Source organism: Colias croceus, chromosome 5, assembly GCF_905220415.1.
Source record: "Colias croceus chromosome 5, ilColCroc2.1".
NCBI classification, from domain to species: domain Eukaryota; kingdom Metazoa; phylum Arthropoda; class Insecta; order Lepidoptera; family Pieridae; genus Colias; species Colias croceus.
Genome location: NC_059541.1, coordinates 7,708,375 through 7,731,427, shown reverse-complemented (window position 1 = coordinate 7,731,427; position 23,053 = coordinate 7,708,375). Strand labels below are relative to the sequence as shown.

Here is a 23,053-nt window from a genome sequence, read left to right as displayed (position 1 = left end):
GCAAGATTTAAAGATACCAAAACCGTCGCATTACTCCATTACGTGACGGTATTGTCATGACGCGACCTTGAAATTTTACCATCAACGCGCCTAAAGAAATTTCACTTAAAAAAAATCCTTAAAAACCATTTTTTTTAAATAGAAGTAGAGGAAACGTTTGAAATTGTTTGTCGAATGCCTCCCAACTCAACAACAAAATATTGTGTCTGTCTGGTGCATCGTAGTACGTACTACGTAGCTTAAAATGCAATATTGTATTTCTATAACATTTCTTTGTTGCATATTTAGGTGGCATCCTTCCATAACACATTAGGCGAGCGAATGATTCCTTCCACTCGTCCTATGATGTTGCAAGCCGCTTTGGACTTATCAGCTTTAGTGCAAAATCAGAAACCAGTTTTTTGGAATGACGAAGAACAGTTGGCCATCTATACGGAAAATTTGAAGAAAATGGTACTGAAACTGGAATCTCAAGTAAGTTGTTATGAGTTTGGCGAGATAATTTCACATTAAAATTTTGATTTGATTTATGTATTTTGTCGGATGTTTTGTATTTACATGTAATTATGAGTATTCTATACTTTTATTTTAGAACACATACCTTACTGGTCAACATGTTGCTATACGGGGTATAGTAGAAAAATTAATGGAGACAGAGCTTCTTGCCAAACAAGCTGAATGGAAGAAAAGTATTAAAGACATTAGGGATATTATAGAGAAGGTCAGGTTCTCAAAGAGTATATTGTTGAAATTTTATCACTTCATAGTCATTGGCACAAATCAAATAGGGTAAATTTGCGTAACTTTTAAGAATCAAATGAATCCAGACTCGTCATTTACTTGTACTATGTTTTGTTATTATTTTCCGATATTTAAATTCAATAAAATATAATAAAATTTGCTTTATTTTAAAACCCTTTCAAATACATACGCTTTTCCAGAAGCATTCATACTTAAACACAAGTATTATCTCATTCCAGGTGGAAAGTAATGGATACAAAAACACAGATATGTGGCGTTCACACTGGGAGGTGCAAGTGTACAAGGCGATGGAATGCCAATACATTAGAGCTTTACTCTCTCTGCATACTAATTTCCCTCAGATGCGGGTTGATTTGGTCTTACGGTAAGTTGTGTATAGGTTTAATATGCGAGGGTTATCTTCTGCCTGTTTATGATGTTTTTATATAAATTAAGATTTTTTTTAAGCAATAGAAGGGAAAGGGTAGTTTGACGTACTTTAAAAAAATATTGTTTTTTCGATACGTCGTTGTTTGATTACGTTTGATTGATTGAGTTTTAAGTTCGCGCCAAACTATACAATTCATAACATTCCTGAAACTCAACCATTTTATATGTAACTATTTAAATAAGTTTGATATGAATATTTTTAAGCTATTGCATAGCATCAATCGCGGGCCTTGAGCGCGGGGACCGAATCGAGAAATTCCGTAACGAAAAAAACCTCACGCACCACTCCGACGGGCGGAGGTGTGGCTTGAAGGCATAGCATGCAATAGCTTTGCCGCGGCAGTCCCCGAGTGACACACGTCGTTTTATTTTGTATTCGTTTTAGTGGTCGCAGTGTGCGAGTTTCACCACCATTAGAAGAAGTCCGCTCGCAGTTGTATCACCAATTGCGCCGCTTGGTGTCGCTGCCTGCGCACTTGCCAGCGTTACGAGATGTACTGGACAAACCTAGTGTCTTCGCTTCTATTGTTGAAAAGTTTGTTTTATTATCCATTACATTAGATTATTTACCTACTTTTTAACTTTCTACTGTCCATAACATATATATAACCAAGAAGCGCAAAGTCAGGGTCCCAAGACACAAGTATTTCACTTAGTTTGGGATCCACTGTCGTACAATAACTGTAAAACATAAAATGGACAAATAATTTTTTTATTTCATTTCATTTTATTTCAAATTACAGTATTTTTATACATATTTTTTCAAAGGATTCGATTAGTAGAAGCGATGTTAGTTAGTTAGTTTTATTAAATGAGTTTAATAGAGTCATCATATTTTGTTATCAACATTATTACAAGTGCTGATTAGAAACAGATATTTCTGCTCAAAACAGGCATGAGTATTATTTAAGAATCATCTTAGAGTTATTGCATTCAGTTGAATTTAATGATCAAATATACTTACGAGTAAACACATTGATATATATGTATTTAATTTTCAAGCAATGTACTTATTAATTCAAGTGAAACTTCTTTATCGGGGTGTGAAAAAAATTTAGTATAACATTTTTTCGTTACGCGTGACATTTTTCCGTTACGCGCCATCTTTTTCTTATCATATAGTAAATTTTGTTGTCGTTGCATATAGTAAATTATTTTTTGAAAAATAAGGTCATAAGGAAGTTTTACTTCCTAACGTGTGTACACTAGTACACGCACACATTCTTTTCTCATTATTGCCATAATTATTTCTAAAAATCTTCCTAACCTGAAATATCCTCATTAATAACAGACACAGCTGGATCGGCAACAAAGCAGTCCACCAAATAGAAAACACTCTATCCGCACTAAACAAGCTATGCGACACGTGGACTGTACGTGCTGCACTAGCGTGTGTTAGTGATCTAGATGAAATGTGCAGAGAGCACTTGCACGAGCCTAGCGATTGGGAGATCAACTTCAAGGCGTGTAAGGCGTATGGGCAAGCGGTCGCTAAGATGACATTGTGAGACTGTTTTACATCTATTTGAAATTTATTTGACTTTTATGGGGAAGTACTAATGTTAAGAGTTAATGATTAATGAGTCAAAAATCAATAATTCGTTTGCATGCGACTACACTTTACACTTTTTTATATCATGTAAATTGAATGAATTTTATATCAAAAATACACCATTAATCATAATTTCATTCATGCTTGTAGAAGTCCTAAATACAATTTTACTCATCCAATAAATTTTACTTCAGTGACGACGAAAAAATAGATTGGATATCAGTTGGCACTATATCTTTACGCCGTGAATTCGAAGCTCAGTCGCGCAACTTGTGGGCGTGTCTCATGTCGTCTCTACAAGCTAATTGTCGAGATGATTCATCTAACCTAGATACATTTATAGCTAATGTAACTGTTATGTTGGAGAATAAAGCTCTACCCAAAAACGCCAAGGAATTGGCTGAAATAAGTGCTAAGCAACATGCACTACAGGAGAAAATGCCAGAGGTAATATTGTCCATGTTTTTATTGAAGTTATACTTTTGGCGCGATGGAGAAAAATGATGAGAGTGGATTTTTACGATGCGCGCGCACACCGACACCTAAATTTAACAGCATGAAGTTAGTTCTAGGTGGTATGAAAATTGATAACTATGTTCAAGTTGTATATTCTAGTATTTTTTTTTTCATACGCCAAAGAAGTAGGCCTATAACTTCTAACGCGTGTACATAAGTACACACACTCTTTTTTTTATGTCGATTTCGACACTTTTCATACTAAAAGTCATTTCAAATGTTGTCTTTTAGATGGAGAAGTTGGTAGAAGGTTTAAAACGAAAAGGACATTTGCTACGCACATGGGGAGGGGACCCTTCTGTAGATACCACCGTAAAGGAGTGGATGAAAGTACGGGAGCAGATGGACGCACACCAGCAAATGTTTGAACATCAGGTTATGAGATTTTCAAATAGCATACACATTGTAATAAAAAGTAATTAAAATAGTGAAAAAATAAGATCCATGGCTATACCAGTGCTTGTAGATTTTGTTTAAGCAAATACAATGCAACATGTATTTCTCTGTAAAGTCTGAAAGTAATATTTGATTCCATTGTTATTGAAGTACAAGTTTTATACATAAATGAACAAACATGCTTTCCCAGTCACAGGATTAAAAAAAATTAATTTTAAAAAATAAAATTTTTATTTTCATACATAATAGTTTTATTATTTCGAATTATACAGGCGGAAATCGTAAAATCCAGTCTCACAGGTGAATGGGATAACATAAACAGTGGTATCGAAGCGTGGTTTTCACGCTGGAGTCAAGCTCGAGCGAGATTAGAAGATATTCGATCTGTGTCATATAGTGAGATACTTGAGAGATGTTCCTCAGTGTTGGATGCGGTGGATAACTTCGATAAATTAATAGGGGAAAAGGATGAATTGCTGTAAGAAAAAAAATATACCGTTTGGTTATAGTTGTATGCGTGAATTTATTAGGCGCAGTACCCAGCCCAAGTAATATACGAATACGTTTGCAATATAGTAATATTGTTGATGTTTTAAGCGGTTGCCGTTGCACCTTCAACTAAACATGTCTCATACCAAAGTAATTAGCAAATATTAATTACACAGATTTTGATTATTTTATTGGGTATAATTATCATTTCTTGTCTATATTACTTATCTTCTATTATCTTTGACTATTAAAATATTCTATTTTGAAGAAGTATCAGTATTAATTTCTCATTAACATACAATTTGTTCTAGATCGGAATGTAAAAAATTCAACATGCAATTAGAAATAAATGGTATATGGAAGGATGCCGAATCTCTAAAAAATGAGTTTATTAGCCTGTGGGGCATACTGAAGGAATACAACGAAGGTACGTGAAGTTTAAATGGCGTAGTAAAATCTGCTTCCTTATTCTCTAAGCTTTCGTTATTTATATTTTTAAACGATAGATCTCTGTTAGTAAGATAATTTATTAATAACTTTTTTAGATTACGAAGCAATTGGAAATCAAGAATGGATAATATTCCAAAAGAAGTTACATTTGTTGGACGAATTTGTAGCTCGTTGGAAAGACCGTCTAGAGCCTTACACTACTATCACATTATTCATTCAACAAGAACTTGACAAATATTCGGTAATTTGTTGCTATTTATTTGTTACAGTAATTTTAATCGGTTTCATAGCGAGATTTGTGGCCATCAAATGCCTTTCATCAATTTCAAATATGTATTACCTTATGTGCAAATTAAAATACATCACATCTTTCCTTTCCTTGTTTTCCTTAACGTAAACTAAAGTGTACTTAATTACTATGGGACTACTTTAAGAAGATAATCTAACTAATCTCAATGAAGATATGAATGAACCTTAACACTACTAACATAAAGTTGATTTTCCAGGATCTAACAATGGTACTCAAATATTTCCGCGGATCCGACTTCACCGAGCGGCACTGGTGTGAAGTTTATAACCTCATAGAAATGCAGTACAAGAAACCAGATTCATTGTTACTGAAAGACTTCCTTAATGTTGCAGTTAATATAAAGAAACAAATGAAAGCTTTACAGGTAAATGCGGTGGACTTTTACATACAATAAATTTACAAAATAATGAAATGAAGAAACAATTTCGGTTTTCAGAAATTGTTAATAAATAAAAATCGAAGGGAAACTTTCTTTATACTATTTATTAGGGAATTTATTTACTTATGCCTACAGCCGTCTCTTTCTTTTGTAGCAAACAACATGAAATAGTATTATATGTTCCACTTATTAAAATAGTTTTTTTTTTTTTTTTAGTATGTAACTTCTTCTTGGACATTTAAAATAAAAATAGATATGATTAGTAAAAAAAAGTGCACGTGCGATTTTGTTCTATATCTTTATATAAGTCATTAAACTTTTTGTAGATTTGTAGTTACTTATCAGCTCTGTCATTCATCCGAATTTTCAAATAATGATGTATCGCGTTCTCGTTTTTATTTTTATTAACCGTTGATAAAATAATTGTTTAAGTAATTAAAACAGATCATAAGCACGAAATCTTCGTTATAAAACTTGTCTTATATTTATTCAAGATCTTGTATAAGTTTTACGATTACAGAATGTTATGACTATCCAAAAGCAAGAGTTTTATTCCTCTTCTGAATCTGATTAATATTACGTGAGATCTTATGAGCTGACCCGGAAATTTCATAGATAAAAATAATATGTTAATCTCTTAAATGCCTATTTTTGTCATAAAAGCATGTATTGCATTTATTAATAATATGATATTTTATAGAAAATATCATCATCCGCATCGAGTGAAGCAGCTATAAGAATTGCGCTCAATGAACTAGAGCTGTGGTATGCGGGCGCAAGGCTCTCTGTGACGTACTACACGCACAAGGATAGTAAACTCACTCCCATTGTTAAAGATTTTAAGGATATGCTTAGTAAGGTAATTTTTTTTTCTTTTATCCTTATTTTAAATTTGTGTGAACTAACTTTTATGGTCTAAGATGATTTTAGCTATGAGGGACTATAATAAAAAAATGAACTTTATAAATATTTTATTATCTCGCGGCTATTGGAAGATATTCTGTATTACCACAGTTGACAGATATATACTACGTACATACAGTTAGGAAACTAAGCCCCCCCCATGAAATTATGACGTATAGCTATAGGGCTGTTACTTTTTGATATTTAACCGACTTGAAAAATAAAGGAGAAGGTTATCAATTCGGCCTGTATATTTCTGTTTGCTTTTTTTCACAGTTGATTTTGTGGTAATTTGGAGATTAAAACCCATCATCATCATCATCATCAGCCCATATACGTTCCCACTGCTGGGACACGGGCCTCCTATGAGGGTACAGGCCATAATCCACCACGCTGGCCAAGTGCGGGTTGGCGGATGACACATGTCGTCGAACTTTTTTTTTTTTTTTTTTTTTTAATTCTTCGACATGTCGGTTTCCTCACGATGTTTTCCTTCACCGTTCGAGCAGTGGTGATGTTACAACATGCGCAGATAAATTGAAAAATCAATTTATTTCCTGCGCGCTCGCCTGGTCTCGAACCACGGACTTATCGATTCGAAGTCCGAGGTCTCACCACTGAGCCACCACTGCTCAATTATTATGATTAAAACCCGTTAAAGTACAAAAATGGTGTAGCCTAAATATGAATTTACAAGAAGAAACAATCCGAATTAATACAGCTTGTAAAAGTAAATACGTTTTTATCAGTGCTATATTTCGAAATCTAGTTTTGTTATGGACGCCGAAGGCTATTTAATGTACCTAAATTATTTATAATGCTTGATATTTGTATTATACATATATTCAATAATTATTTTAAACCAGAATTTACAATACCTACTTGTATGTAGCCTATGTAGGTATACCTACTAAATTATTTTTAAAACGATAAATTAAATTAAATTAAAAAACACAAAATATGCAAAAATAAATTAAAATTATTATTATACGAGCATAGAACCTCTACCTTTTTGTTTTAGGAAGAAAAAGAAAATAGTTTGACAGGCTTAGTGCTTGACAAAGTGGAGACGCCACGTATCGATAAAAATAAAATAATTATAATATCTATCTTTTTCTTCCCTAATATTTACGTAATTATGCACATAAATTTAAACAAGATTTTTTTAAGGTTTCCTTTTTTATATTTTCGTGCTCTTCTAGATTGCGTAAAAAATAGATGCGATCTTTAAACAGACTGGACTCCTAATAGGTACTATTTGTAGCTATCATTTTGATAGAAAATATGTCAACATAATTTAAAACTCATACTGCCATATCAGAAATTAAAAAATAGTCTCTTTTTAACTTGTAGTCAGATATGGTATTTACAAATATATTTATTGAAATGGCTACAAACTGAAACAATCGATATTTATTTAATGTGAATTGACATCACTTTAAACTTTTTTCCATACTATATTCAAAATCTGTGGATGTGTCACCCGCTACTATCGATCCCCCTCAATACCCTCGTAAACACGCTTGATGGGGGGGAGCCATTTCGAACATTTTGTATGAAGTTTCCTTACTGTATGTATCTGTATATTGTGGTATTACTTAAATTTGTACAAAACTGAACCTTACGTCATTTTTACATACAGCCTGGGTGTTCTGGTAATAGTTAGAAATTGTAACATTTTAAAAGATTGTCTTGCGGAGAAAATTAATTTGTAAACTTGAACATATCAAATACCACAACTCAAAAAATACTTCTGGTGATTTTTTTTTTATGAAAATCAGAAATGTCTCGAAAATAACTTTACATTTGGTGGGTGACCTGCCCTCTATCTGCCTATCTATAACCGATATTGCATACAAATAAATAAATAAATAAAATCTTTATTTGAATTCATACATAATTATACAACTTGGTTAATGTAATATTTCTAACTAGCTTACCGCCCGCGGCTTCGCCTTCTTTGTCTAAGACCTAATAAATTATATACTAAAACCTTCCTCTTGAATCACTCTATCTATTAAAAAAAACCGCATCAAAATCGAGAGTAGTTTTAAGATTTAAGCATACATAGGGACAGAGAAAGCGACTTTGTTTTATACTATGTAGCGAAGACAGCTCTACATAACATTAAATATTTCTATTATGTATAAAGGTGGAGGAACAGCAATGGGTGGTGTGGTCTGTGGGCAGTGAAGGCGGTAACAGCTGGGAGTTGCGCCTGCGCAGCGCTGGATCGCTACTAAAAGCTGCGCATCATGTACAACGCAGGTAATTTCAGTTATTATATTAATGGTATATTTTTGGGTGTTTGTTCGATATATTTCTAAGTTATAATTCAAATACATAGGTAGTCATGATCATGGACCAATTTAATCAAGTATATTGTCTTGAGTATCCAACTGAGTTTATTGGTTCATGGTCATGATTAAACTAATTTTTGATTTTTGAGGGTGGATGAATATGTTTTATTTAGAGCGGCTGATCGATTTGGATACTTACTATAAAATTTGTAACAGTGTTGGATATTATTCAGATTTTATACCAAAACTACTATGTACTTACATTTTGAACTGTAACTAAATAATAAATTGATATAAAATAAATGTTCGTGGACGCTATGGATAAAAAAAATGTTTTCGAATACTACCTATACCGTTTTAATTAAGGAAGGGCGGGGCTATTTTGTCGGCGGGGCAATCTTGTCAGAAGACTTTGTAGTCTACAGTTTAATAGATTTCTAGTAACGAATTCTTTCGGCAGGTATAAAATTTAATTAGCTACGCGATAAGCTAACATATGTCTCTGTAGGATGCATGGTTTTGGAATTACAGCTATTCTTCTACAGTCGTCATTTTGAATGGACACAACATAGACGACGCTCCGCAAATTTTATTTCGTTTTACGTGTAAAAAGTGATTGTTGTGAAATCTGCCCAAGGTAAGTAACAACTTTGAATGTTGGAGATTCTTTCTAAACTATTTATTTTATCCTACGCTTTAAATAAAAAGTGTTATTAAGTCCGATGTCATAACCAGGGATGTAACGGAGGTAGTTTTATCGGAACCGAAATCGGAATCGGAGTTTTCAAATTTGGTTTATCGGAATCGGAATCGAAATCGGAATCGAAATCGGAGGCAGGGTCAGTTTGTTTAAGGACAAATAAAACATGATTTATAGTCAATTCTTTTCATTTTTATATTTTATTATAAAATAAAAAACAACTGTGAAAAAAATTGGCATAATTCCAAATGAACAAAAGATAAAATTAATGAATTTAAAGTTTAATTAAAATTAAAACCCAAAGTAGCGTGTTACATTTGGTGACATTACAATAAATGAACAATAGCTAAAGCAAATTAAATCAAAATGGACTCCAAAAGTAATGTATTGTACTTTATGAACAAAAGCTTTGATGCTTTGTTCCCATCCAATCTATTTCTTAAAGAGTCGTAAATTAGGCCAGCACCACTAAAAAGTTGTTCGCTAGCTACCGAGCCCGGTGGACATGACAAATATTGCCGGGCAATTGATTGTAGGGGCTGGAATTTTGTACAACTGGACTTAGGTTTCATTATCCCACACAAAAACAGATCACTTTCATTGATAATAAGCCGCAAAAATCAAAACAATTATCTATAACCTATAAACGTGTCTTGGGCGTAACAAATAATAACAAGTGAAAAAATAATTGATGATAGAGTGCACGTAGTGGGGGTCGGGGGATTCCCCGCGCGACATGTATGAACCTGTTCGGCACAGGCCGTCGCGCGCCGCCCGCTTTGTTTCGTTCGACCTCCGATTAACATCCGATACAAAAGTATCGGAACCGAAGTCGGAACCGAAAGTGTAATAATAATCGGAAGTTCCGACTTAACGGAACCGGAATCGAAGCTCCGTTACATCTCTGGTCATAACCACAAAAAATATTTTGGCGGGGCTATGTTGTCAATTTTTAAGACGAAATAGCCCCGTCGATTTTGTATGAATTTGCAAAAAGCTAGTGACGTGCTACGATTGGCTTTCTTATCGACATAAGCATAAATGTTGAGGCAACTGACATTGTAGTAGGGATAGAAATTTGATCTCAATAGTTATTAATACGTTTCCTTGTCTTTTTGTTTGTTGCAATTTTATTAACTAAGAGTCATCTTGTTTTGTTTTGTAGCAATTTTATGTGTGTTTTGAATACTTATGTTGATACAATTTTATCATTTTGTTCCTTAATAAAGTTTACTGCTTACTTAAATGTGTTTTTTTAATACCTGGGTCAAAAAAATTGGAATCAAATTGAATTATAATATTTGGAAGTTTAAAATGTATTGCTTCTTTCGTAAGAAAAATTGTTCTACCTTATGGGGCCCTAACGCTATGTGGCACCCTCAACACTTATAAATTAATTACTTGATGAAAACATAATTTATCCAAAATCTATTTTGGGTGAATTGAAGTGGTATTACACTTATATTATTACAGTGAAATATTTATTACTAATATGGTATACCATATTAGTAATAAATATTTCACTGTAATAATAAATAGAAAATTTGCGAAAAACGGCTACTTTTAGCAATTTGCTATCTGTAACTACAGTGAAATATTTATTAATAAATAATAATATGGTATGCTTAAAATAAGTGTAAGTAACTACACTTCGGTTCACCCAAAATAGATTTTGGATAAATTATGTTTACATCAAGTAATAATAAATTTTTAAGTGAAGAGAGCGCCAAATAGCGTCAAGAAGCCACTTAACTTTTCTTATTCAAATTGATTCCACACAAAAAGTTATCGATATTTCAAAAAAGTTATATCGATATTGTGTGCGCGTCACTATCTTGTATGGACGCTAGACGGAATAGCCCCTCCAAAAATTTAGAATGATTTTTCTCGATAATGACCCTTATGTCTGCGTAACTAAATACAAATTCAAATAGGCAGCGTCATCAGTATTGTATATTTCTTGGTAAAATGGAAATTGCTCCACAGATGTCTTGACGAAATAACCCCGCGCGGGGCTATTTTGCCCAAAGTCAATTCCTATTAGAATATAGCTATTTTCTTAGATACTGCAATCGTTTTTCACGTTCTAAATATGATGAATAGAATAAGAAATAACGGCTTGCTTTGATGTAATTGACAAATTTTCCGTAGCTATTATTTAAGAAAAAATACAGACGTGTTCTTTTTTGAGTGTTATTTTTCGGACGGAATAGCCCCGCCCTTCCTTAATTATCTATTGTTTATAAACAATTGCTTTGCAACTATTTCTGCAGAGCGATGCAGAATTATGAATTTACATTGGAGGGTTCTTAAGTACATAATTTTATAAACAACTAGCTTTCCGCCTGCGGCTTCGCCCGCGTTTTCAAAGAAAAACCCGCATAGTTCCCGTTCCCGTGGGATTTCCGGGTTAAAACCTAGCCTATGTTACTCGTGGATAATGTAGCTTTCGAATGGTGAAAGAATTTTTAAAATCGGTCCAGTAGTTTATGAGCCTATTCGTTACAAACAAACAAATAAAGTTTTCCTCTTTATAATAATATTAGTGTAGACTGTAGAGTTGTAGACAATGTAATAAAGCAAAGCACTGCGTTTCTATGTGAATATGGCACGAACAATTAAAATAAATTTATTTTAATCAGCTCGTTCAATGGTGACGAATAGTTTTGAGTGTATTTTTAATCGAAAATACGTATACGGTCTAGGTATAAATAGACGTTACGTTTTAATTGTGTTACAAAAAGTAGAAACGCGAAAAAATAAGTAACAAACCTGATCATATTTTTGACCTTCGTTATTCTTAATAACCTTGGGTTCATAATCACATGACACCATACAAGCGAACACAAATGTTAACATGTGCTCGTGTGAATTTGTCCAAAATACCGAAGCGTCTAGGATTTGCGCTGGAGCGGGACATGTGTCTGCCAGATGACGTCGCTTTGTACTTAGAATGCTCATATAGCTCGTATTGTGTCTGAAAATAAGTCAATAAACATCACTAAGTTTGGTTAAATGTTTTTAAATAGACTTTTGAAAGTAATGTTTACTTTTCTATTACTAAATCGAGAGTGGATCATATCTGATAGTGAAGCAATATAAGCAGGAGTAAATATTTTTTTTTATGAATATATATTTTAAATGCATAACTACCTACACTTAAATAATTCCTAAGGAATTTTTATACTTATCGAGAAAGTGTTTGTCGACTTTTTATATGTATAGCTGTATTTTTCTAAAATTTCTAAATATACAACATTATTTTTCTAAATAAAAATTATTTTTCTAAATATTCACTTTAAACTTTGATTGGGTGGTTATTTTAGCCAGTGATTTAATAATTGACACATTTATGTTTGTCTAACAACATTCTTATTATTCTGGATGTCTTCAACACAAGTACGTTCCCAGCGCTCTCAAAGTAATATGACGTAATATAGTTAACATAAATAGGTAATGTGTGTCACCGTTGTGACTGATGTAACAGCGGGCTTACAGGATGAAACTGTAAAGTTATCCCGATAAGCCGAGGGCACTGAACTATCACATGCCATCTAGAGCCGGTGAGCTAAATATACCGCTTTTAATCATTTTCCGTAAAATAGAAATACTCAGACTAAACAGGTGTTTTTGTATAAAAAACATAAAAAGTTAACAGTATCTGGAAATCCCAAAAGAGACAGATAATTTTATTATAGAATAGAGAAAAACTTTCACATAAATGTGAGTGATTTATTAAATTTAATACTAATTAAATATGTAAGTTCATATAAATCATCTTGTAAATCTTTCATCTTTGTCCCCGCAGTAAAATCCGTGGACTGTAATAAGTTTATCATAAATTCAAATTTAGCCGCTGTGCTATGAACCAGGCTGGAACATATTTTAACGATTTCCGTCTCTGTAGTTTGTGGTGTTTGTTGCGCGTCAAGTTCGCATTAGGTTTCATAATATCTCTAAGCGTGGTATTTTTAAAAATAAACAAATTTCCATAGTAGTTAGTAAATATTAAATTCAATCTGGGATAAAAAAGTTCGTCCTTCTTCAATGTCATCATCATCATCATCATCATCAGCCCATATACGTTCCCACTGCTGGGACACGGGCCTCCTATGAGGGTACAGGCCATAATCCACCACGCTGGCCAAGTGCGGGTTGGCGGATGACACATGTCGTCGAACTTTTTTTTTTTTTTTTTTTTTTTTTTAATTCTTCGACATGTCGGTTTCCTCACGATGTTTTCCTTCACCGTTCGAGCAGTGGTGATGTTACAACATGCGCAGATAAATTGAAAAATCAATTTATTTCCTGCGCGCTCGCCTGGTCTCGAACCACGGACTTATCGATTCGAAGTCCGAGGTCTCACCACTGAGCCACCACTGCTCTATAGCCACCACTGCTCTATTAAACTTGTATTAAATTAAATCTAACCGCCGCCGCGCTTCAGGTATATAATATTGGGGAATACCCCAATATAATAAAATAATACAATAAGTACTTATGAATGAATCGTATGTTTTTAACCGACTTCAAAAAAAAGGAGGAGGTTATCAATTCGGCCGGTATATTTTTTTTTTTTTTTATGTATGTACACCGATTACTCCGAGGTTTCTGAACCGATTTACGTGATTCTTTTTTTGTTCGATGCGGGATGGTGTCGAATTGGTCCCATAAAAATTTTATTCGGATAGGCCCAGTAGTTTTTATTTTATGAGCATTTTTGTCTGTAAGTATTTGTAAATTTTGCAAGTGCAAGTTTGAAGTCGGTTGTTTTTAACGCAGTTATCACTTGTTCGCTTCTACATTTAATACTTTTAGACCGGGAGATACTCAGTATCTCCCGGTCTATTTGGTATTGGACAAAGGATCCTTTGTGCCATAAAAACTTGAATGGATTTAAAGAAATGAAATAGCGGGTGGACTGGATACATTTAGCAGAGAACTGCTGTAGCGCTTATAAAATGCATGTGAGAGAACCCACGGGTCTATTGTACCTGTGTACATACCACCAAGAGGTACCTAATTTAAATTATAAAACGTTTATAATTTTTCTTTATAATTCAAACTTAAAATGAATAAAAATATAACCCTTCTTTTCTTCGTACGCTGTTGGGTAAACAAGTTACGATAGCATAAATTAGGTTCGTAGAAATAGTGTCTATTTCTCTACAAATTATGTAGAGTTTGCAATTTTTACATTGATGAATGATGACGCATAAATAATAACAATACGAGACTGTTGCTTTTATAATTATGTGTTGTCATAACAATAATTATTGAGATTTGATGACAGTTTGTACCTACCAAAAACTGTGACCAAGATGTTGGCAGATAATAAATATGTGAAGAAGATTGGGACTTCGACTCTTATCTCATGAACTTTGACACCATAACCGCCATTTAAAAGTATTCTTATCAAAACGAAAGCGTTCATTCAAAGTGTCGATGACATATTTTAAGAACATTGTATTTAGGATGTATTTTTTATTGTTTTTTAATAATAAGACCAATCGGAAGGCACCAGCTATCAAATAAAATAGAATCAGCAAATCAGCACAGTCGGAAGATCTGAAAGACAAACCAGAAAAAAACCACACACATATTATAGTCGAATTCAGAACCTCTTCCTTTTTGAAGTCAGTGGAAAATGTTAACTAAATTATTAGCCCATATTATTATTATAATAAAATAAGAATAATATGGGGAAGGTATGTTTAATGTACTTATTTCTATAATAAATTATTGTTCGCGAGCCATTTTAATAACATATAATTTGTAAACGGAAAAATAAACAACATATCTAAAGTTTTTCTATAGGTACATCAATTGAATTTGACTTTGTGTAAGCATTTATGACAATCAAGTGTAATTTATAGTTAATAAGGTCTAAACCAAATAGTTTTATTTTTAATTCGATTATAGTAGGTTCGGCGTAGATAAGAGGTTATCACCAGAACTGTGGAAACCGTAATAAGTTACTTATCTATTTTAGTTTAGAGGGGCCGCTGAAATTGTAAAGTTAAAATGAAGATGACCCTTTATTAAGTAGGTACTCAGTTATACTTCAATTATTATTATCGTTCATGTATATACTTAGGCATTCTACAGGACTTGACTCTATAATAAATTCATTAAAAAACGGATAGATTAACCAATTTTTTGGTTTCTATGAAGGTAACCAAAAAAAATTTTTTTTCGTATTTGATGTTACTTAGCGAATAATAATTAAAATGAAATGACGTAATTACTAATTACTTTGCAAAACTGCCTTAGGGTATGGTGGCCTATTTTTCTGAGCGTACAGTTTTTTTTACACTTGAGATACCTATTGCAGATGATAGGAACATGAATGTTCACTCATTAATGTTAAATGTATGAGTCGTGAGCAATCATGCACTTCGTTTAGCAAGTTAGCATATACCTGTGACTGATTTTGTTAGCTTGAATGTGTTTTTTAATTATTAAAGGATGAAAAATCAACGATCTACATATTTTTGTCATTTTGCGTACTCTGTACCAAATTATGAAAATTTAATTGCCTTAATTAAACATTGCCCAAAATTATATACTTATAAAATAAGTATGTAATTTTGGGCAATGTTTTTATAAATTAATCACACATCATCCCTCAATTAGTTTCGGTCAGATCGCGAATGTATTATCAAAAACGGATGCGGGAACGGAAGAGCGGCTGGCGGCTTGAATATCACAGTCACTCAACTCTGCCCAGTATTGTTAAATATTATATTTATTTAAATTATAATAAATTTCCACGAATTATTTGAAATAATATTTTACAAAATACGCGTTAAAATATGACCGTTCATATAGTTATTTGTGAAATGATAAGAATGGATAAATATTCTAGTTTAAGCTATAACATCTTAAAAATACAACACATTTAAGTAATGCAAGGGACCCGTTCTCGCCATTTAAATAGCGAAAGCCCTACAACGTGCGGTAATAATGACCAAAACAAAAAACGCATCCCAAAACGTGTCGTTATTTTGGTTGCCTGGTGATGCCCGATTCGGAGAACGGCACGAGCGAACACGAAAGCAGGAGCGGTCGACGCCTCGGTCAGGGCCGGATTGTAGGCGAGCTTATCTAGAATGAAATACTCTCTTAACAAATTTAAATCACAATATAAGTATATGCATATCTGTAGGTTCGTTTACTGTTTTTCTAAACTGTAAATTGAAAAACTGAGTGTTAAAAAAATTATAGGAATATATTAAAATCTGTAATGGAACCTTTTTTTAATATGTAGAAGCTCCTATTATCCATTATGATGTAAACAAACATTTTCTTCACATATTCATTTTATACAACAAAGAAGAAAAATTAATCTTAAACAAAATCCAGTCAATGGAATAACATTTATGATTATATATGTGTTGTTAAGTACGGCCCTGATCGCGTAACAAAGCAGAGCTTAACGAGTGCGAGTCATGAGGCGGGGGAGGGCGGGATGCGGGCGGCGCGAGAGTAGCGAAGGCAGGCGACTAACTGGACAGGCAGTGCAGCAAGAGGCGCGCGGAGAGCCGGTGCGCGCGATGGCTCGATACGCCGCCTTTTTTATCTTTTCCGCGCTTATCAACATCGGGAGCGCGGTATACAATAGAGATCGCGATAGGCAACGTGCCGATCCTCGCTTGTTAGATCGTGCCTGTGAACTCAGTTCCTGTTACCCCGCCACTGGAAACTTACTAATCGGTCGAGAGGCAAGGCTTTCGGCCTCGTCGACTTGTGGTGCTTACGGCCGCGAGAGATATTGCATTGTATCCCATCTCGAAGAACGAAAGAAATGCTTTTGGTGTGAATCGACGAATAATACTGCAAACAATCCATATCTTAACCATCGCATACAGAATATAATTTACAAGTATTATCCCGGCACACGCACGAAGTCATGGTGGCAATCCGAAAATGGAAAAGAAAATGTTACGATACAACTCGATATGGAAGCGGAATTCCATCTTACCCATTTAATAATACAGTTCAAAACCTTTCGCCCTAAGGCTATGTTAGTGGAGAGGTCTTTCGACTTTGGCAAAACATGGCGAGTTTATAGATACTTTGCACATAATTGCGACGAAGCTTTCCCTTCTGTACCGAAGCATACACAGCGAAGCTTAACTGAAGTTGTTTGTGAATCACGTTATTCAGGTGTCGCACCATCCACGGAGGGTGAAGTGATATTTAGAGTGTTACCTCCAAACATAAATGTTACGAATCCGTATTCAGAAGAAGTGCAAAATTTACTTCGAATGACTAACTTACGAATTAATTTTACAAAGCTACATACACTCGGTGACGATTTACTCGATAATAGAGCTGAAATTCAAGAAAAGTACTATTACTCTATTTATGAAATGACAGTTCGTGGATCTTGCTCTTGTTATGGTCACGCATCAAGATGCCTGCCAATGCCAGGTGTCGAGTCAAAAAATAATATGGTCCATGGACGCTGTGAATGTACACATAATACTCGAGGATTAAATTGCGAATATTGTGAAGATTTTTATAACGATTTACCATGGCAACCTGCTGTAGGTAAAACTTCAAATGCTTGTAAAAGATGTACTTGTAATAATCATGCTACGACGTGTCATTTTGACCCAGCAGTTTATAATAAAACTGGTAAAATAAGTGGTGGAGTGTGCGACAATTGTCAACATAATACTATGGGTGTAAACTGTGAACGATGTAAACCAACCTTCTATCGTGATCCAACGCTTGATATTCAAAGCCCTGACGTATGTAAGTCGTGTGATTGTGACCCAGAAGGAACAACAGATAAACAAATTCTTTGTGATGACGAAACTGATTTTGCTAACAATAAAACCGCTGGAAGGTGCTTATGCAAAGCTAATGTTGATGGAGCTCGCTGCGATAGATGTAAAGATGGATATTGGAACTTCGATCCGCAAAATCCTGAGGGTTGCGAATTATGTACATGTGATAGATTAGGTACAATTAATGAGAGAGGATGCGATGCAGCCACTGGTAATTGCTTCTGTAAACGACATGTTACCGGTAGAAATTGTGATCAATGTTTACCTGAATTTTATGGTTTATCGGATAGTGACGATGGATGCTCGCCCTGTGATTGTGATGTTGGTGGATCTATAGACCGCGATTGTGACGTAATAACTGGTCAGTGTAAATGTCGCCCCAACGTAACAGGTCGTCGGTGTGATCAACCTATACAAAACTTCTTCGTGGGTGCCTTAGATTCTATAGTATTGGAGGCAGAATCTAGTGAGTGCGATTCACAAATCGATGATAACGCTATACAAAGCCAGCTTTGCCACGTTGTTATACGCGAAAATTTCCCTGATGGTAGAAAGGAAACCTGGACTGGCCCCGGTTTTATGAAATTACCTGAAAGTAGTACTTTAGTTTTTGTTATAAATAACTTAAAAACAAGTATGAATTATAACGTACTTATAAGATATGAGCCACAATCTGCAGTTAATTGGCAAGAAGCTACTATACTTGTGAAACGACCTTCACCTATTGATCCCGATTCACCATGTGCTAATGTTCGTCCTGAAGATGATAAAATTTATACTGTATTACCAGCAAATCAACGAAGCGTTTTAGTTCGGCCACCGATATGTTTAGAAAAAAACAAAGAAACTGAAGTTCGCATATATTTTGGGAGACAGGATGGTCAGACATCGAATGCTCGAGCATCGATATTAATTGATTCTATTGTTCTGATTCCTTCTTTTGATGATTTGCCATTCTTAGCCAATAATAGTGCAGCCAGAGACGAATTTGATCGATACAACTGTGGCGATCAATATTATTACGATTTAAATAGAGATAATGTGCCTGAAATTTGTAAAAATTACCATGCTAGTATAGGTTTCTACATAAGAAATGGGTCTGAATCTTGTCAATGCGATCCTTCTGGTTCAAAAAGTCACCAATGTGATAGATATACTGGATATTGTCAATGTGTAGAAAACATTGTTGGAGCAAGATGCGATCGTTGTGCTCCAGGAACTTACGGTTTTAGTAAATTTGGTTGCAAGCGTTGCGACTGTAACAGTATAGGTTCTCTTGATAACTTTTGTGATGCTACTAGTGGGCAATGTAAATGCAGAGCTAATACATACGGCAGAGCTTGTGACTTATGTCAACCAGGTTACTTTAACTTCCCTAACTGTCAACAATGTGATTGTAATGGCCATGCTGTTGAATGTGATGACAAAACCGGTGCATGTAAGGAATGTCACGATTATACCGAAGGTCACCGTTGTGAAAGATGTATAGAAGGATATTATGGTGATCCTCGTTTAGGAATTGATATTCCTTGTCGTCTCTGTCCTTGTCCTGGTGTTAAGGGAGATCCAAACAAAAGCAGTCATGCTGATAGATGCGAGTTAGATCCTGAAACAAAAGACGTAGTGTGCGATTGTAAAGAAGGATATGCAGGTTTACTTTGTGACGTGTGCGCTGATAACTATTACGGAGACCCAATAAAAGGCACATGTGAGAAATGTGACTGTAATGATAATATAGATATAACAAAACCAGGTAATTGCGATCCCTATACCGGAAAATGCTTGCAGTGCTTACATCATACTTCAGGAGATCATTGTGAAGTGTGTGAGGAAGGTTTCTTCGGAGATGCTTTAGAACAATCTTGTTTCAAATGTAATTGTTCAGTATTAGGAACTAATTTCACACAAGGTAATTGTGATCGTAGTACAGGACAATGTCCTTGCTTTAATAATGTAATGGGAATAAATTGCGACCAATGTACAGAAAACCATTGGAGAATTGCTCTGGGCACTGGCTGCGATCCATGTGAATGTGATCCGATAGGTTCCTTATCTCCACAGTGTAATCCATATATAGGAAAATGTGATTGTAAACCAGGTCATGGTGGGAGGCAGTGTGACCAATGTCAAGAAAATCATTGGGGTGATCCAAATATTGAATGTTATGAATGCGATTGTGATTTATATGGTTCTGTATCGCCTCAATGTATGCGTGAAAATGGCTCGTGCCTTTGCAAACCTGGTATTGGTGGTTATAAATGTGATATGTGTGCACGAGGTTATCTTGGTGAAGCTCCCGAATGCTATGCTTGTGGGGAATGCTTTGATAACTGGGATCAATTAATAAACAACTTAAGAATTCAAACGGAGTATGCAATTGGCAATGCCAGTAAAATTAAAGTAGTTGGCGCTACGGGTGCGTATACAAGGGACTTTGAAGAAATGACAAAGAAATTAACTGAAGTTGAGAATTCTCTTCAAAGTGCTAAGTTAGGACAAGCCACCGTTATAGAACTCGTTTCCAATATATCAAGTTTACAAGACCATCTTAACGAAGCTGACAAAAAAATAAAAGAAAGTAATGATAATCTCAATGCAATAACATCTAAAATCAACTTAGGGAATGTAACTTTAGATGGTTTAAGAACAGCCATAGAGCATCTTAAGTCGAAAACTCTTGAATTAGGAAATAATGCAACCAAATTACAAGAAGCAAACCTTGAGGGTGCTCTAAATTTAACTCGCGAGGCAAAACAAAGAGCAGTTAAAGCTGCAGATGATGCTGAAAGTGTGCAAACGATAATTGCTAATACTGACAGACAGATTAAAAATACAGACAGGCTTATTGAGATGCAATACACTAACTTTAATAATACACAAAATGAGAATGATAAAAAATTGAATGACCTTATAGAGGTAATGTCGCAATTAGATTCTGAATTACCCAAAATTAATGAAAAAATGTGTGGACAAGATAGCGACACGTGCGATATTTGTGGTGGTGCAGGATGTGGAAAATGTGGTGGCATATCTTGTGATCAAGGAGCTATTACAAAAGCTGAACAAGCTCTAGATTTTGCTAATAAAACTGAACATAGAATAAAAGAACATGAATTGAGTGCTGAAGATTTGTTTAGGTCTGTGACACAAGTAAAACAAGATACGGTTTTAGTACGATCAAGAGCTAAAGATTTATCAAATAAATCTAATGAATTTAAGTCATCCGCAGAAAAGGTGACAAACGATAGTAAAGTATTGACTGCAGAATTGAAAGAATTTTTATCCAACACGTCCTATACCCCTGCAGATGTGAGAACTCTTGCAAATGAAATTCTTAATTTGTCGATTCGTATAGAACCCAAGGAAATTACAGAGCTGTCACAAAGGATTAATTCAACCGTGTCACAGCTAACCAACATCGAAAATATTATAACAGAAACTAAACCAGATCTTGATAAAGCAAAGGCACTCAAACTAAATGCAACTATTGTAAACAAAACTGCAAATCTTACATTGGAGATGGCAAATAAAGTTCTTGAAGCTCTGGATGAAGCTCAAGCGGCACAAGATGCAGCAGAAAATGCTATCGAGAGAGCAAATAATGACATTGCAGCTGCCAAGGGTGATCTTCAACCAATCGCTCTAGAGACCGAGCAAGCTCAGAAAAAAGCTAATGAAACTATGGATGAAGTAGAAGGCTTGAGATCACGCTTATCAGATTTACAAAAGAATATTCTTAAAATTGAAAGTGATGCAGACCAAGTAAAACAAGAGGCCAATGACGTTGTGAACATAGCAGAAGCAGCTGAACAGAAGGCTAGACAGTTACGACAAGATTTTAAAACAACAAATATGTCACTTGCTGAAAGGGCTAACCAAACTTCAAATTCGCGGGAACGTGCTCAATTACTACTAAATAGAGCTACAAAACTTGCAAGTGATACCCAAATGCAGCTTAAACTTCTTGCCAATATGGAAGAACTTTACAATGATCATAACGAACAACTGAATGTCTTAGAAAAAGAAATAGGAGAACTAAATTCTCAAATGAATTACTATTTATCGGAGATAACAAAACGATCCGACAATTACAGATCTTGTACCACTTAATTTTACGAATATCTGATTTAAAAACCATGCATTTGTAACATATTCTTGTCTCTGAATGAGTGCCATTATAAATTGTACTATTGAATGGGGATGGCATGTGTGTAGTGTGACTACGTTATAAGTTATAAGACTGTTGAATAATATGCTATGTATCTATTAACAATATGTTTAATTAATTTTAAAAATAATTTGACATGTATTTTCTTAGTATATGTATAATTCAATTAAAGTTGTTTGTTTGTAATTTGTACTTCTGCGAATACATATTCATTATTTTAAGCATAACACTATACCTACTAGATGTAAAATATCACTTACGTTTGTAAATATTAATGCATTTTATCGACATAATAATATGTATCGTTAAATATATATTTTTTTTTATGTCAACTTTATATATATTGAATAAACAAAATAAGTATAACATCTCACAATTATTGTTTTTTCAATTGAATCCAAAGAGTAATCTTAGTTTCATAGTTATTATTTTCCATTGGTTTTTCCTTTTATGTCTTATCAATTGTAAGTGACAATTATTGGGTTTATTACTTATATAATAATTCTAAGTATTTTGCCTTAAAAACCTTATTTTACATCATAATATATTATGTAAAATTTTAATAAATCCTATCTTTTACCTACCTTATAACTAGATATAGAAAATTAGTAATTATTTTTGTAAAATATTGAGGCTATTGCATTTATGTAATAAAAACTGTAGGTAATGTGCTTTACAGCTGCATTATATTGTTTCATTTAAATACAATAAGGCACAAATACTTAAATGTAGTTAATACTGTCTTTGTTAATAAAACATTGCGTAAAGTAACTTAGTTTTATTGTGTTCAAAACCTTCCTTTTTTAACCTCATCATTGTCAACCCACTATTAAAAAACCATATATAAACAATATTATACCGTACTAATATTTAAAATATGTAAGAAACTCTGTCTGTCTAT

The 23,053-nt window shown here is 34.0% G+C and overlaps 2 protein-coding genes across 2 annotated transcripts in view; both read left to right on the top strand.

Annotated features, from left to right (window-relative positions):
- The window catches only part of LOC123691820 (cytoplasmic dynein 2 heavy chain 1), a 59,533-nt gene that overhangs the window by 4,780 nt on the left and 31,700 nt on the right, over positions 1-23,053 (top strand). Inside the window, exons 13-25 of the mRNA XM_045636389.1 lie at positions 289-474; positions 593-721; positions 981-1,126; positions 1,577-1,726; positions 2,483-2,695; positions 2,938-3,190; positions 3,491-3,634; positions 3,928-4,133; positions 4,456-4,571; positions 4,690-4,835; positions 5,101-5,268; positions 5,984-6,142; positions 8,339-8,454. Of these exons, the coding sequence (XP_045492345.1) occupies positions 289-474; positions 593-721; positions 981-1,126; positions 1,577-1,726; positions 2,483-2,695; positions 2,938-3,190; positions 3,491-3,634; positions 3,928-4,133; positions 4,456-4,571; positions 4,690-4,835; positions 5,101-5,268; positions 5,984-6,142; positions 8,339-8,454 (2,132 nt within the window). The remainder of the gene's footprint in view (positions 1-288; positions 475-592; positions 722-980; positions 1,127-1,576; positions 1,727-2,482; positions 2,696-2,937; positions 3,191-3,490; positions 3,635-3,927; positions 4,134-4,455; positions 4,572-4,689; positions 4,836-5,100; positions 5,269-5,983; positions 6,143-8,338; positions 8,455-23,053) is intronic.
- On the top strand, positions 16,718-22,919 carry LOC123691819 (laminin subunit beta-1). The gene has a single exon (XM_045636388.1). The coding sequence runs from the start codon at positions 16,743-16,745 to the stop codon at positions 22,092-22,094; it is 5,352 nt and encodes a 1,783-aa protein (XP_045492344.1). The 5' UTR covers positions 16,718-16,742; the 3' UTR covers positions 22,095-22,919.

Coding starts and splice junctions, on each gene's coding strand:
- LOC123691819 (XM_045636388.1), top strand. CDS start 16,743: ATGGCTCGATACGCCGCCTTTTTTATCTTTTCCGCGCTTATCAACATC.